At 30.6% G+C, this 15,571-nt stretch overlaps 1 protein-coding gene across 2 annotated transcripts in view; it reads left to right on the plus strand.

The window, feature by feature from the left end:
• Positions 1 to 15,571, plus strand: part of Dh44 (corticotropin-releasing diuretic hormone 44) — a 29,352-nt gene that overhangs the window by 10,057 nt on the left and 3,724 nt on the right. Inside the window, exons 1-2 of one of the 2 annotated variants that reach the window (XM_018449928.1) lie at positions 644 to 713; positions 14,490 to 14,666. In XM_018449928.1, the coding sequence (XP_018305430.1) occupies positions 14,490 to 14,666 (177 nt within the window). In that variant the 5' untranslated portion in view covers positions 644 to 713. Of the gene's footprint in view, positions 1 to 643; positions 714 to 14,489; positions 14,667 to 15,571 lie in introns of those variants that run through there. The other variant, XM_018449927.1, reaches the window with a different exon arrangement.

The raw sequence follows: 15,571 nt of genomic DNA on the forward strand, positions 1-15,571 counted from the left end.
AACGTACATTGATCAAAGTGTGCCTAATCGAATTAGCTATTATTTATAATGATGAAATAGCTTCGCTAGCAATTGTGTTTTAATTTCAAACGTAAACAATATCTGTTCCAATATCTCTATCGAGATTTTTCAAAGCGTGCGCGCTTTGTACAAATAAGGGTAAAAGGGCGTTTACGCGCGCGTTCCATTTTACAGAGCCAAGCTTTCGCAATTGACCGTTTACAATTGGCGGTTATCTTCGCAAAAATGTCGCGTTTGCCGGATGATTTTTACACGGTCCAGCGAGCCCCCGATTTCAGTCTCGCCGATATGTAATTAGAACGGCATACAATGGGTACCACGTGCTATTTATCGCAAATACGAATCGAACACGCGGCGTTCCGGGGGCGACCGATGGCGGATGCGTAGCGCCAGCGGAGGACAGAAAAAGAATCTGCGGCGACGATAAATGATAAAAGTGTGTAAAATTAGAAGCAATTACACCCGAAGGCTGTCGCCACAGCTAAAGTTGGCGCTTGGCTTCAGCCTTTATCTGCGTAACCGGCGCCGAAGAGCTGAAATCGCGCTATCTTTGACGTTTATGCCGCGCCACGACTGTCGCGCGATGGTCACTCCTCTCTGCTTGTAAACTTTCGCAGTCGCAGTCATCACGACGATAATGACAAGTTCAATACCGGCTCGCACTGGAAACATTACTGGTGAAAGTGTGTAAGGTACGATCGTACAGTATTAGATTGATTTGTTTGCGAATAATAAACGCATATTTCTTGAAAGAAAGATGATTTTCCACGGATACTTGGCGTATCCCTATCGAAAGATATTTATGTGACAATTGCGAAATGTATAAATTGCAAAACATAATAACATTATGCAAGAAAGTATAATGACCTCTGAAATATATTGTATCATTATTTCATTAAAATTCGAATTTAATAAGATAAAAAATTTAATAAAAAAATTTTAATAAAATAAAATAAAAATTTAATAAAATCAAACTTTTTTCAAATTCAAATTTTAATAAAATAAAATTAACTAAATGTTAAATAAAAAGTTAATACACAATACTGTATTTAATTTTTTTTTTAATAAATATTATATACATAAATGGTTTAACGCACTTTTTGATTAATCCGCGATCATATTTTAAAAAGTGCTTTTTACAAAACTTGCTTAATGTTAATCAACGATATAGCTAAAGCGACGATATACAACGAGTTTAATTCGATTTTTCATTTAATGTGTATAGCTTATCTTTTCGCTGGCGCCGTCGTTGAATCGTTACTATTCGAAGATTGAGTTAGTTACGTCAATTAGATAATGATCTTAGAGCATCCTATCGTCCACTGGACGCTGGTTAATGACCTAATAATAGTGTAACACACGTGCCGAAGATGCCTATGAATTAGTATCGACATTACCCAGAATTTCACTTCCTATTCCGAACGCGCAATTCTCGCTGAGAATTTCTAAATAAATCATCCTGAATTTTAAAATAGGTCTAATCTTAACAAGTTATAATCTTTTTAATAATTGATTTAATATTTTAATATATAGAGAAGAAGGTGCTATGGCCAATGTAGCCTCCCTTAATATTTCCGCTATAGCGAATCCTAATGATTACTTATGGAATTATTAGTTCAGTAGCTCGCCGTTACATCATGACGCTAATATTACCAATACTCAATAATTAGCGCTTATTATAACGCACTTATTATAACGCTTATTAAAATTTTACTTTCAAGTATTTTGAAACGTTTCTGAGGTACACTTTAGCATTTAATTACACCTACTTCCTCGTTTTTCTTAAACTTGAGCGTATTATCACATGAATATATGTATTTTTGAGTGTTATTTGCTATTTAACATTTTATTCGACTGTATATATTTTAAGTTATGCAAATTTAAACAATAGCATGTCATTTTGCTAATGTGGCCCTCTATGAGATTGACTCACGACCTCTTTTTTGAGGTTTTCATATCGAAATAATTAATTGATAATCGATTGTATAGCTCTACGGTTAATCTATAGTTTATATTACGTGTACTATTTTTAGTACTGAAATTTTTAGTACTGAGCAGCTTATATGCAAAAGTTATGTGAATATATACACATTCATTTGCATACATTTTAAAATGTTTTACTTTCTTTGTTAATTTTGTAATCAAATACTGTTTTCTAAACAAAACTAATATTTTATGGCTATTTTTATGAAAGGCCACATTACCACTTATTTTTTTCTTCGAGTCATTATGCAATGTCGCCACATTTTTATTAATAGTATCCTAAATAATAAATATTTCGTAACTTTGAATCCAGAATCGATTCAACAATATTTTAACGAATGTAATTGTCAAGTTTTAAATATTGATTATTAACAAAGTTATTGTGTAAAATGTAACTGGAATGCCATAATACCACCTTCTCCTCTATATATCAATTTCCTGCTACAAACTTTTCTGAATTTTATTAATTATTTTATTTGTTTAATTAATAAATTTAATTAAATTCAGTTTTATTTGTTAATAAATTTTTGCAAAACTAATTTAAGTAAACGCACCGGTAAAAAATCGTGAAACTTCACAGATTTAGCAAATAATAAATTAAAAAATTTTATCTGGTTGTAAATTAAATGATATTTTAGAATATAATTAAAGTATATTTATATAATGATTTTCTTCTGTGTGTAATTTGAATTAATAATTTCTATCTCAGATATATATTTATTTTAGATGTCGAAAGACTAATGAAAAAACTGTGAGTATTCCTCGCAATCTTCAAAAATGCAAGATGTACCTAAAAGTCAACCTTCTGACTCAGTTTCAAACAGCTTCGTATAAATTGTGATAAATTAGCAAAATGCATTTTATGTTTTTGCCATTAGAACATTTAAATAATACTTAAGAATGCTCATAAAAGTACCAACGCATAGTGCAGAACGTGAATTTATTTTTACGTGTCCTACGCCTTTTACAAGACAAGCTGTAAATTCTCTCTTCCATCGCTTACAAGAGAAGTTACTTTGCTCATATTAAAGCGGATGATAAAGGTTTATCGCTTGTTGCAAGAAAATGCGTAAAATATCGTCGTCGTATAATCGCAAATCAAACCATAACGTTATACACGTCACGATCATAGTGCTCCAAGCTTTTCCTTATCATTTTACGAGGAGAATCATTCGGCGTTACGGGGGATGAAGTGTACATACATGCGTGTAGTGTTTGCGCGCAATGTTGTTAACAGATAATCGATATCGAAACGATCATGAGATTTCGAACTGAAGGCACAGCTAGGAAACGACTTTATGACCTTTAATTGCGGTTAGGATAAATCAATTTCTGATTCGAGATACAAACGTATTCGAGATACAAACGTATCATAAGATTAAGAAACAAAATTCAAATTTTTTTCAATATCGATATCCTCTGTTTTCTATATTTTATCCTTTTATAGGAAAATTTGTATTCCAAATATAGCAAAAAGCTAAAGAATTTATGCTTTTCTTTATTATTTTTTTTTCGATTTCTATTAAAATATTCTGGTATAGTTATAATAAATTAATCTCATGCCTTCTCAGCATCGCGTCACAATAGTCTCTCTTTGTTCTCCATTTACTTGATCGCATAATAAAGGAAGCGTATAGCGAAGACACGACAGAAATGTTGAGTATATTTCAAATTCTCCATGTTTTCTTCATTTTGTCGAGTCTCCCGTCAATTTAGAATCTTAAGTGAAAATTTAATCGGATGTCATCTTAATGATTCCCGAGATAATAAATTTTCCTGCAACTAAGCTTGCTTATAAATTCTGTTAAAGTAAAATTTATCCGAAAGCTATTAAGTATATCGTGCACAGTTTCTATAGTCTCTTATTATTTACTGATGAGTAGTTATAGCTCTCACATAAGCATACACGTTCAGTATTTTGTATGATCACTTTATTTTATCTCATACTAATTAGTAGACTTCGATGTAGTAAAACGGGAGCAATTTGACGCGGTTTGTGTATCAAAATAATTTGAAACACAAGGGATTTATCTTCCCTTCGATTTAAACTCGATCGTTGATCCTGCATGAATTTGCATCTCGATTGTGTTTCCGCTCGATTGACATTTTATTTTTTTTTTATAGACGTAGACGAATAGATATAAACTGCATATTTCTGGATCTTAACTTTTAGTACTCCTTTAAATCAGCGGCATACGATGTATGTTTTCTTGCTGGATTGCTTGTGTTCTAATAAACTACTAGAATTGTACTACACAGAACGCATAATTTTTAGTATTCGATTAAAAGCAATCAAGTAAAAAAAACATGCATCATGTGCCGCGGACTTTAGAAAGAATTGAACATATATATATATATAGCATATTAGCATTTTTCTTTAATTTTATTAATATTTCTCTTCTATTCTTTTTAACTGCTTTGGAGAAAGGAGAGAGAGAGAGAGAGAGAGAGAGAGAAAGAGTCGATTATCTTCAAGCTCCCTCTTTCTAAACCAAGAGTGACAACTTCATAGAAATATACAGTCTATTCTTATTAGGTCTACGATTCAACATTAGAATTTCTACAGAAAGCTACTAGAATAAAGTTGCTAGATTTTTTCATAATATCTTGCAAGCAAATGTGTCTTTCACAAGAAAAATGCATTGGGAAAATGCATTACTCGCTATGACTTTTTAGAGTTTCTTTTAGGTGAATTCAATGAATGTGTGAGCGAAATAAAAGGCTATCCGCGCTGAAATACCGCTGACGATTGATTTATGAATTCATAAAAAAATAAAATAAAATTTATTGCGCGAAGTCGTAGGAACACTTAGGACATAAAGCCACGCAACAATATAAGAAAAATTCTCTGACAAATCAATAAATTAAACTGATTCTAAAGTTGCTAAATTTTTCCTTCAAAAATGTTACAGTAAAAGATTTAAGATAAACCTAAAATAATATTTATTATGTAAATTGTTCTCTAAACGTATTGTATAAAAGATAATGAGAGACTAATATGCGGCTTTGTGCGAGCCAATTTTAAGCAACAATTTTCGTTGTTATCATTGAACAAATATTCAATGCTACGTTTAATATAATATGTTATATTTTCTATAATAAAGCATTTTTCATATTTTATAGATTTATTTTATTTTATGTTTAAATATATTAGTCTCTCATTATCTTTTAGTTAATGCTTTACAAAATCAATTTATATAATAAATGTTATTTTAATTCTATATATAAATCTTTTACTGAAAAATTTTTAAAAGAAAAATCTAACCACTTTAAAATCACTTTAATTTATCGATTTGTCAAAGAACTTTTTACCTTCGAATGTTTTCGTGACTATAGTTAAAACAACGTTTATCCTTACCAAAAGCGCACGCTGTATTTTGTAAAAATACTGGAAAATGCTTTTGTTTCTCAGGATCCTCTTGTGGCCCTCGAAATATGTAACAGTGGACCCATCATGCAACAACCTTTGATCTTTAATTCATCCGTCCGCAAATAATGTTAACATAAACCACGCTTTGTACTAACTCTGTTAACATTTACAGACCGCTCTTTTCCGACAAAATGTTGGGATACAGTTGTGATGAAAAGCGTTTAAAAACCGAATTAATTCTCACAATTAATTAGCTACTTCACATTTTGCTGTTTATCTTATTAATACTAAATAAAGTATCTTTTAAGACTGTAGTTTGAATACACAACAAATAGGAAACAAAAGCACTAAACGGTCAAACTTGATAAACTGAAGAAAGGAAACTCATTAATTCAGATCTGATATCTCAGATGTAGTGGAAAAAGTTTTTGTTGAAATCTGTCAGGCCGGTTTAAAGACTTTTCCGCGACGATGTGGAAACTTTCTCCTTCGCGCACTGAATTTTCATAAACTCCTCCGCATACGGTTATATATTCCCTGATAAAAATAAAAATCGGAGCTAAAAGTAATAGAAGCATAAACGAAGCTTCCAGGAAGCGAAAATTGAAACAACGAAATGTAAAAAAGAGGCATTTACGTTTCTTTTACATTTCGTTTCAATTTTCGTCTCCTAGAAGCTTCGTTTACGCTTTTATTACTCTCCCATTACATTCGACTCATCCGATTTTTATTTTCATCACAATTTAACGTAATAGGGATTAGGTACAATAACGATATGTTTAAAAATATTAATTTTGAAACTCATTCAAAAAATGCAAAATAAAAAAATTCCGGAATATTATTATACGAGGAAATTAGAAGGATTTTCATGGTCCATAGAAATTTCTTATCCTTGAATCAGTTAAACTATACCTCTACGAGAGTGTGCGTCATTATGCGACAGAATAAACGGAGATGAGAGAATAGGGAGCGAAATGAGAAATTATTCGCCTGTCTCAAAGGTAGCAGTTAAATTAAATTTTGGTCACGTGCGATCGCCGTAGTAGTGAACGCATCACTGTGCATTAAAGCGATACTCCGGAATTAAACCACGGCGGCACCGCGTGTAATCAGCAAAGTAATGAATGAACGAACGGTCCTTCGTGTAAGAGATTACCGACTACTTTTCTGAATGGATCTTTAACGAATGCGAATGAAAACGCGTCGCAGCTGATGATGCAACTGTTTTGCAAAGATAATAATAATGATTAAATGAATTATTACAATGTTAAAACATCACATGCTTTAATATTAAATAGAAACATTGTGTAATGATATTTTAATAAATATTATTTAAATTTTAATAAACTGTAGGAAGTTGCTAATAATCTTTTAATATTTAATTATTCTTATTAAGATAGCACAGGTTACATTAATAATTTTATACACATATTTATTGTTTTATTGCAAAAAACATTATTTTAACATAATTCTTCTTACACAATATATTCAAAAAATAGTTCCTTTTATTTCTTAAAATTTATATTTTTTCACTTTGATGTAATTGTTTTATATCATAATGGCTGTAAAAGAAAGAAGAACACTTTGTAAACAATTTTTCAAACAAAATGAGAGATGGTTGATTTATTTAAAAAGATTAAAGTATTAAATACTGGGAAAATGTAATTTGTCCTATGATACGGTGCATCTCTTACATTATACGTTTCATGAAAGAAGTCAGCAATTTTTAAATAAGTCGTCCACATGCAACAACACATGCGAGAACATTAGGTAGCAAATGACACATCGTGCGATTATTGAATATAATGTTCCGTCGACACTTGAACAAAACCGGCGACATTTGAACAAGAGACTGCCATTTTTTAGAATGTCACGCTACATTAAACGACTTCGCAGCCTATTCTTTTTCCCTTGATTTACATTTTAATTCCTTCCCTCGACTGAAGCTCGTTATTATGTATGTACTTTTGCTGCAATTGAAGAAAAAAATATACAGACGTCTTTATTATGTAAAACATCTTCTTGCAAATATTTTGTTAATTTTAAATCCTAATATTTTTTCTTGATTTTTCCTAAAAACAATTTTAGCGCTTGAGAAATAGATATATTAAAATATTTCGTAATATACATAGACATTCGCAGCTTTTACTACAATGCACTGCAATAATAATGTTCATGCAGGATGACAGTTATATATTATAAACATTTATTTTCATCTCTTACGAAGATATATTTCTCAAATGGCAAAATGGCGTAGCAGCTAGTACCAGAATTTCGCGAGATTATTTCATTTCATGGTGTTGAAATCCTCGCAATATTATTTTACAAAACGTTGCTCCTCAATTTTCTTTGTTTTCATAATATCTTTGTCATGTTAAATTAATATTATCATGTTTATATCATGTTTATATTAGTTTATATTAATAATGTTTATATTAATATTGTAATTCTTCAATATCTGTTATTCTTCCTAAATTATAAATAAATTTGACGTGTGACATTTAGCGTAGCATTGCTCATCATGCTTGAGATTCTTATTGTTTTGATAGCCTTTAGATAGAAAATATTATTTTCAGATCTGTATCCAGTACTTCAGCAAAATCGTTCTTTCCGTGCGGAATTCCGCTTGTATTTGTTGATACTGACAGTATTATTGACTATGTAGGGTCTTCTTTTTGACCGATTAGCCGTCTGACATTAACGCTTATATCGAAAGTTATGTCGTCGGCAAGTTAAAATCTCTCGCTCCCCTGTGGAGGAGCCGAAACATTGCTCTCGTGTTTCGAAACTAAACATTGTCGTTCCATAAATAGCGTATCCAATATCAAAATTCCGAAAGTTCAGATATCACGTAAATTGCAAATATTTGAAAACATCGGTAAATTTAAATGCAAAATTTAAAATTGATATGGTCGTATCGAATTTTAAAGTTAAAGATTTTCAAGTTTCGAATTACTGTTCATGAGAGCAGAATTTCATTAGTGATTTATGAAAATCGATCACTTGATAAACCGCATTTTTTTATTATGACGACGTTATGTTGTCTCAAGGAAAAGCGATGTTCCGTCCGAGATTATATTCTCTCAACATACATATGTCAGACACGATTGAGTTATATGTATGTATACGTATCAATGTAAACTAATTATTTCATCTCGCCCATGTTTACTGATACTATTACATTTCGTCGGGGAAGATTGAAGAGTGCCGAAAAAAAAGGATCAGATAGCTCCCTCTCTACTTCTTTTATGTTTGATAAACAAACTAGAAAGAATAATATGCAGACCATTGACGAGATTGATGTTGTAGTTTAGACTCGATTTACACGATGCTTTTTTACTAGCAACTAGTGTGTTAGCGAACTCGAAAACTATTATAGCTAAAAAAATGTAATTCCATAAATTATATTTTCTTGAAGAAAATTAGCAGCTAAAATTATATTTTTTAATACGATTTATATAAATATAATTTATAGAATTATATTTTTTAGTTAATAGTTTACCTGTAGCACGTTAGTTAGTAAGTAAAAAAAGCATTGTATAAATCAGGCTTTTCTTATCGAGATAAGGTTGAGAGAGTGCGCTCAGATGATTCAAAGATTTCAAAGCAGAGATGAGATGTTAATTGTAACTCAATGTAAGTTATTATATGATTCATTACTATTAAATGATTCATTACTATATTCATTGCTTATCATAAAGTCATAAATGATTCATACAATACAATTTTAATACACTAACTCTCAAATAACTCTAAAGATATTTTATAGTTTTCGCTTTTGGCAAAAATTTGTCAGATATCTAAATAGATTTTTAATTTATCACTTGAATTATTTAATACGTGTTTTAAATTGCTTTTTCTTTATATTTTTTGTTTAGGAAATGTAATCGTAAGAATCGTAATTGTGGAAACAATAACTTTTGAAATGACGCGCTCATATGTCGGATCATAAAATTACTCGTTCTACTTTTTACTATTGATAACGTTCGTTTTCAGTGAATGCGCAATAATAGCAAGAAAAATTCGATGTATACAAAATGCGTTTTCACAGAAATATTGCATATTTCTGTGAAAAGTAAAAGATAATAACACAGTCCTGTAATAATATAATCGATAAGCGAGATTTCGTTGAAAAGCTAAGTATACAAATCATGATGGAAGTTTTATAATAAAAAATTGTGAATATAAACAGATATTCTTTGCAAAACATAAAAAGGAAAAAATCGGCCATTTGATTAAAAATAATGATATCAAATTTACAAATATTTATCATAATTTAATATATTTTTCAATGTAATGTGCGAAAAATAAAATCGCACGTTCAATCGTCCAATATCTCGTTAGTTTAGACTAAGAGTTAAAAAAACAAGAAGAAAAGATTTATGAACTTTATATAGGTATGTAGGGAAGTAAGTTTACGATCAGCGGTCAAGTTGAAAGAAGTTAGAGGAACTAAGAAGATAGGCTAAGATAAATAAGACTTTACATGTAGAAATATTCTTTCGCTCTCAACAATTTTCGGAACAAAAGTGTTACTTTTAATAAATAAATAGATCAATATATATGTACGCACAGAATAAATACATATTCATATTTTCGGTTATTTTATATATGTATTTCAATGTTTATAATATTAAATGGTTCATTAATTTAATAATTAATTAGACGAGATTACATTGCCAGTTTTGACATAAGATTATATTTCAAAATCAAATGATAATTGACATATAAAAGGCAAATGTATATATGTCATTAATTATTATTATTATTAACATAAATCTTCATTTAACCCTTCATTTGCGTGGGATGTTCAGGACTCCTGCCTTATAAATTCGCCAAATGTGAATGCTATTTATATACAATTAGTGCAATTCAGTGCAAATTGTTTCACAATTAAATTTGCATTTATCTTTATCTAAAAGATGTATAGAATATTATAAATCTTTATTTAACTATAAATCATCAATGAGAATAATTACGTTAAAAGAAATCGAATGAATAAGAATAAGAGTAATAATCGAAAACATTAACAAATAAATATAGACTATAATACACATACAGGGTGTTTGGAATTTAAATATCAAACCTTCGGGAGCGTGTAGGGGATCGATAAACTAAGAAAAAAAGTCCTATATGCTCATTTTTGCTTCGTTTTGGAGAAAATCATAAAAAAAGACAAAACATAGTTTTCATTTTTGTATTTATTTCTTTCTCATTACTTATTCACATTGTATTTATTCACTTGCTTAATGTAAATATTATTCAAAATGTTGATCTCTTGCAGCAATGCAAGCATTGCATTTAGTACGAACAGCTCGTGTTGCAGCCAAACACTGATCTGATGATATTTGGTGCACTGCAGCCTCGATTTAATTTCTCAATTGTTCTCTCGAGTTGATTGACGAATCTTGAGATTTTTTTATTGTTTATCGATTCTCTTGAGTTGATTTATTGTTTTCGTGTATAATTTCAGCGACTCTCTCTATTAATACTTCAGAGGCAGTGCAAGAAGCAGCTATAACGTTTTGTCTTTTTTGCGATCTTCTCCAAAACGAAACAAAAACGTTTTTTCCTTAGTTTATCGATCTCCTTATATACGCTTCCGAAGTTTTGATATTTAAATTCCAAACATGTTGTATGTAGTCTATAAAAGAGAAACTCCATCCACATACCAGAATTATCGTTCAATTTCATTTGGAGATATACGGAGATTCTACTCAAAATTACTGAATAGTGTCCTGTAGCATATCACAAATTCTAAATGGCATTCGGTATAAATTCTGGGCCTGTATTCTGTAACTCGTTATGCAGTCGTTATGAGTTCATAATGACAGTTGCGCATAGCTTTTTTTACATAGAATATCTGCACAACTGTCGTTATGAGCACATAACGATTGCATAACGAGTTATAGAATTCCGCTGCTGGGCATCTTATGGAGTCAGTAACGTTCGAAACTAATAGAAACTAAATTTGGGCATTTGAGGAAAAGCGTAAGTGTAAAGAATTCGAAATATCGAGTGCCAATCTATATTGCCTAAATGATATGTTATTGCAGGCACGTTCATTCATTTAATCAGTGGACATTTACATAAATTACAGACTGATGAACACCGTCATGCAGATAATGAGGACGTAATTTGATTCACATTTGTGCATCAAATTATCGCGAGAACTCTACTACGCTCGTACAATCTCCTCGAATTTACAGCATCATTTGCATATCAGAAAACAACCCGAGAAATATTCGCGATTCATTACAATGCTTTGCAAAATCAGATTTCAGCGATCATTGTATCAAAGTAAAGATTGTGCGTTATGCGAATGGAATCGGACTTGCTAATTATCGTTGCCAGTCTGTCGTTGTAGTCTGATTTGATAAGGCTTCTTCTACTGAAATATCTCAAAACAGTTGCAGACATTTTGTGAAGCTAATCAAAATAATTGTGGTGAAAGGAAACTGATAACACTGATTTTTTCTTAAGTATTCTTATTAATTAAATAGTTGAAAATTATTATTAGTACATTTATCATTGGAATATGTTTCGGTATTATAATTAATATTTATTAATATAATTATAAAGTTTGTTGAAAATTTTAATGTAAGATATCTCGGTGTCGCAATTAATATTTATCAATTAATATATTGTACATTGATATTTTAATCAATCGTTACTTGCATATTGATTAAATAATTATGTATTATGCATTTGCATTATACGTTTCATTAACAATTCTTAAAATAACGAATTGTAATTGTTACATAATGAATAAAAAATGTCATCATTTGGTATTCTACATAATTAACTGTTTAACATTTAGCTTAAATTATAATACGAAATATTTCTTCTTTTCAGATTGTATAATTAAATTGTATTGTCAGCGAAGACAAATGTATTTCTTTAATTTAGGCATTTTACTATTTCTATACTGTAAGAATTTTTATTATTTACATAAAAAAAGAAATCATTTTTTTATCCGATTGGTTCTTTCTTTGTATATCACAGAATCTCTAATATAACAATAGCCGTAATAAAAAAAAATACAAGAAACAATTACGATTGTATGTATAAGTTTAAAGTTTCAGTTGTTATTTGCCAGTTTCGCAATTTTTCTATTTTCTAAAAAAAGATTATCTTGCCTTTTTACTTATTCTTTTTGCAAATTTAAAATCAATATTTTCTTAATACAAAAATATTGAGGTAGCATAAAAATTTTTGAGAGAACAATCTTCAATAATCTCCAATTAAAAAAAAAGAAATTGAGGATGATTAAATGTATTGTACTTATTCTGTAAATCCGATTTGTAAGTCCCAATACTATAAGTCTCTTTTAACGTCTACGTTGTCTACTAATTGTCCAAGTTACCTAACGAACAGTCACACAGCTTGTACTTGTCGAACAGTTTTAGTAACGAGACACCTAATCCTCTTTGATCACTGTACCAATTTCTATCTAGACATTAATTAAAACTCCACGTGACGAATCTTGGACACTAGTACAATACTAGAAAGAAAAATCAGTAATAGAGGGAACGGGATTGAAACCACGACGTGGAATCGAGTCGCCAGTCGACTCGCAGCATGTAATTGAAAAGCAGTACGGCAGCCCTAAATTATGAGCGGCAAATTAAGCCCCTTGGTGTTAATGGACCAGGACGATGACGACAACGACGACAACGACGACAACGTCTACGTTTTACAGAAACACTTATTATTTTGTACGTCAATTTGTTTAATAAAAATAGTTAATATTAAATAAACTTCAAATACATGTAATTGTTAAGAATAATACCTTTTGAAAACTATTGTTATCTCGAAAACTTAAAAAAAGAAAAGGATTACATAAAACCATAAACTAAAAGAAAAGCCGAAATAATATTTCTTTTATATAATATTTTTAATTTATGTAATAAAAATGTACCTTATGTATTTATCTTATCTAGAAATATCTAAAAAATATATAAATACTTTTAACTATAAAATGCCCTGCCCTAAGAAAGTATCAAAATCGTGGCTAAGAAAATTAATTTCTTCTTTACTTTTGTTTTTCTTTCTATTTTTTTAAATATTAAATAAATGTTGTTTATTAGAGTATAAAAGGTAGAGATTGGAAAAATTTAAACTACAGACACGTCAATACGACTTGAAAATATTTATACTTCGTAAGAAAAGTCTGCGTATTAGAATTGTAATTTAACATGGTGATAGCTTCCTTGGAGATGTGTGCTTTAACGCGAATCGAGGGACAAAGAGAGACTTATTGTTAAACTGAACGACCGAATGTTGATACGGCAAGCAATTCGTGCAGAAAGTAATTCTTCTCACCTGTCGTCGTACGGAATACTTATAACTTCTTATGAATCATCACGTGATGAATGACAGAAAACAAAAGCCAATAAAAGAACTTGCTCTTGAATCGGTAGACAGAGAATAAAAGAAAGTTACGCAAAAGACGTAAATTTGCCCGCACAATTTTCTTTTCTTCCTGGTTTCATTACATGGCTTATAAATCGCTCTTATTATCTTCGATTAACGATAAAATTAATCAGGCGAATAAATTTTAAAATTGCCACCCGCGAAACTGAAAACTGATCATGTTTATCTTAATTATTTAGTAATTAAATTATATTTTACACAAATAAGTTTTAATGTGCAGAAAATGATCAAGAAAAATAATATGATATGAAGTTTTAAGCTTTACAGCTGGTAATTCTTATAATTAGGCACCAATGTAAAATTAACTTTAATTTCGGTTCAATTTATTCATTATCTTTTTTTAATTCTAGAATTCTAAAAATTAAAAAAGGATAAATAGTCGATAAAATTAACTGGAGATGATGAAACTGACTTTACGTTTAAAATCAATTTGTTCGTCTGTACCAAACTTTTTCTTTAAAGTCTTATCTCGACGTAAACGTGGTGCAAAAACTCGAGATAAAAGTCTATCACGACGCGATAAAATGTGCAGCTTAAATATAAGTCATTATGCAATTTGATTCGAGAGGAACGAATGTTATGAATTTATTATGAAAATAGGGAAAGTAATATTTAGGCATTTCTTTCGACAAAAGTCCGATTTGTTATCACCTGCAAGCGTTTCAATGATGTGTTTCAGATGAACGTTAGTAATTTACATTCTTCCTGCACGATGATACTGCTTGGTATTTTGGCGTCGACGACGATAATCGGACTCACAAGTTCCGCTCCTTTGTCGTCGTACGAAAGAAGGGACGTGTCAGACGAGCATCCCAAAATTTTCCTGTTGATCGATCAAAGAATACCAGAATTGGAGGTACGTTCTTTCTCGAATAAAATAATACGCAAATATATATATAGAAATGTTGTGAAAGCAAAACATAAAGCAATATCTAAAAAAAAACTTTAATCTTATAATGAAAATTATATCCCTCTACGTATTTTATACCTACTACAATGGCAAATTGAGAAGTACCAAAACAACAGAAACATAAACATCTTAAATTGATAAAATATATACACGAATAAGAAAAAATGCTTTATTATTTTTTCTTGTTTAGATTAAATGCTACACTGAAAAAAAGATTGGCTGCTGCAGCAAATTAGATGGTAAAATATGGCATAGCATTTTTAATTGGCTGCAGCAGCCAATTTTTGGTTGCGTTAGCCTATCTGCAATGCCAGTATAGGATTTCGATAGATTAACATATTTTACCATCTAATTTGCTGCAGCAGCCAATCTTTTTTTTCAGTGTAGGAATTTTGCAATTAATGAAAGCAATAAGTCTTTCAAATTATTCATCACGCTTTTGTTCAGAGCATGATAAAAACAATCAATGTTTAATGCCCATATCATATTCATTCATTTTTATTCTATAAGTGGAAGAAAAAAAGATACGTCGCGATAAGAGGGCATTATTAATAATCTGTCGATAAGTTCTAAGCGTCATGAGACGCCGCGCGGAAATCGCGTTCGTCGCGTAACAGAATAACGTATTTCAAATATACGAATACCATTGTATCAGACAACAAACGTCGACACGTGTCTCATCGGATCGCTTAGTTTACGAGCGCTTTGCATTTTGAATTGTTAAGCATGTATTACGATCGACCGGTATCCGCGCAGATGACGCACACTTACGCGCAACGGAATGTAACGCGCACGATGTAATGAGATGGCAACGGGATGCTGGCGCACGAGAGACGAGTCTCGCGGTTTGG

The sequence above is a fragment of the Mycetomoellerius zeteki genome, unplaced genomic scaffold (genome assembly GCF_001594055.1).
Source record: "Mycetomoellerius zeteki isolate Tzet28-1 unplaced genomic scaffold, Tzet1.0 scaffold252, whole genome shotgun sequence".
Lineage (NCBI taxonomy): Eukaryota > Metazoa > Arthropoda > Insecta > Hymenoptera > Formicidae > Mycetomoellerius > Mycetomoellerius zeteki.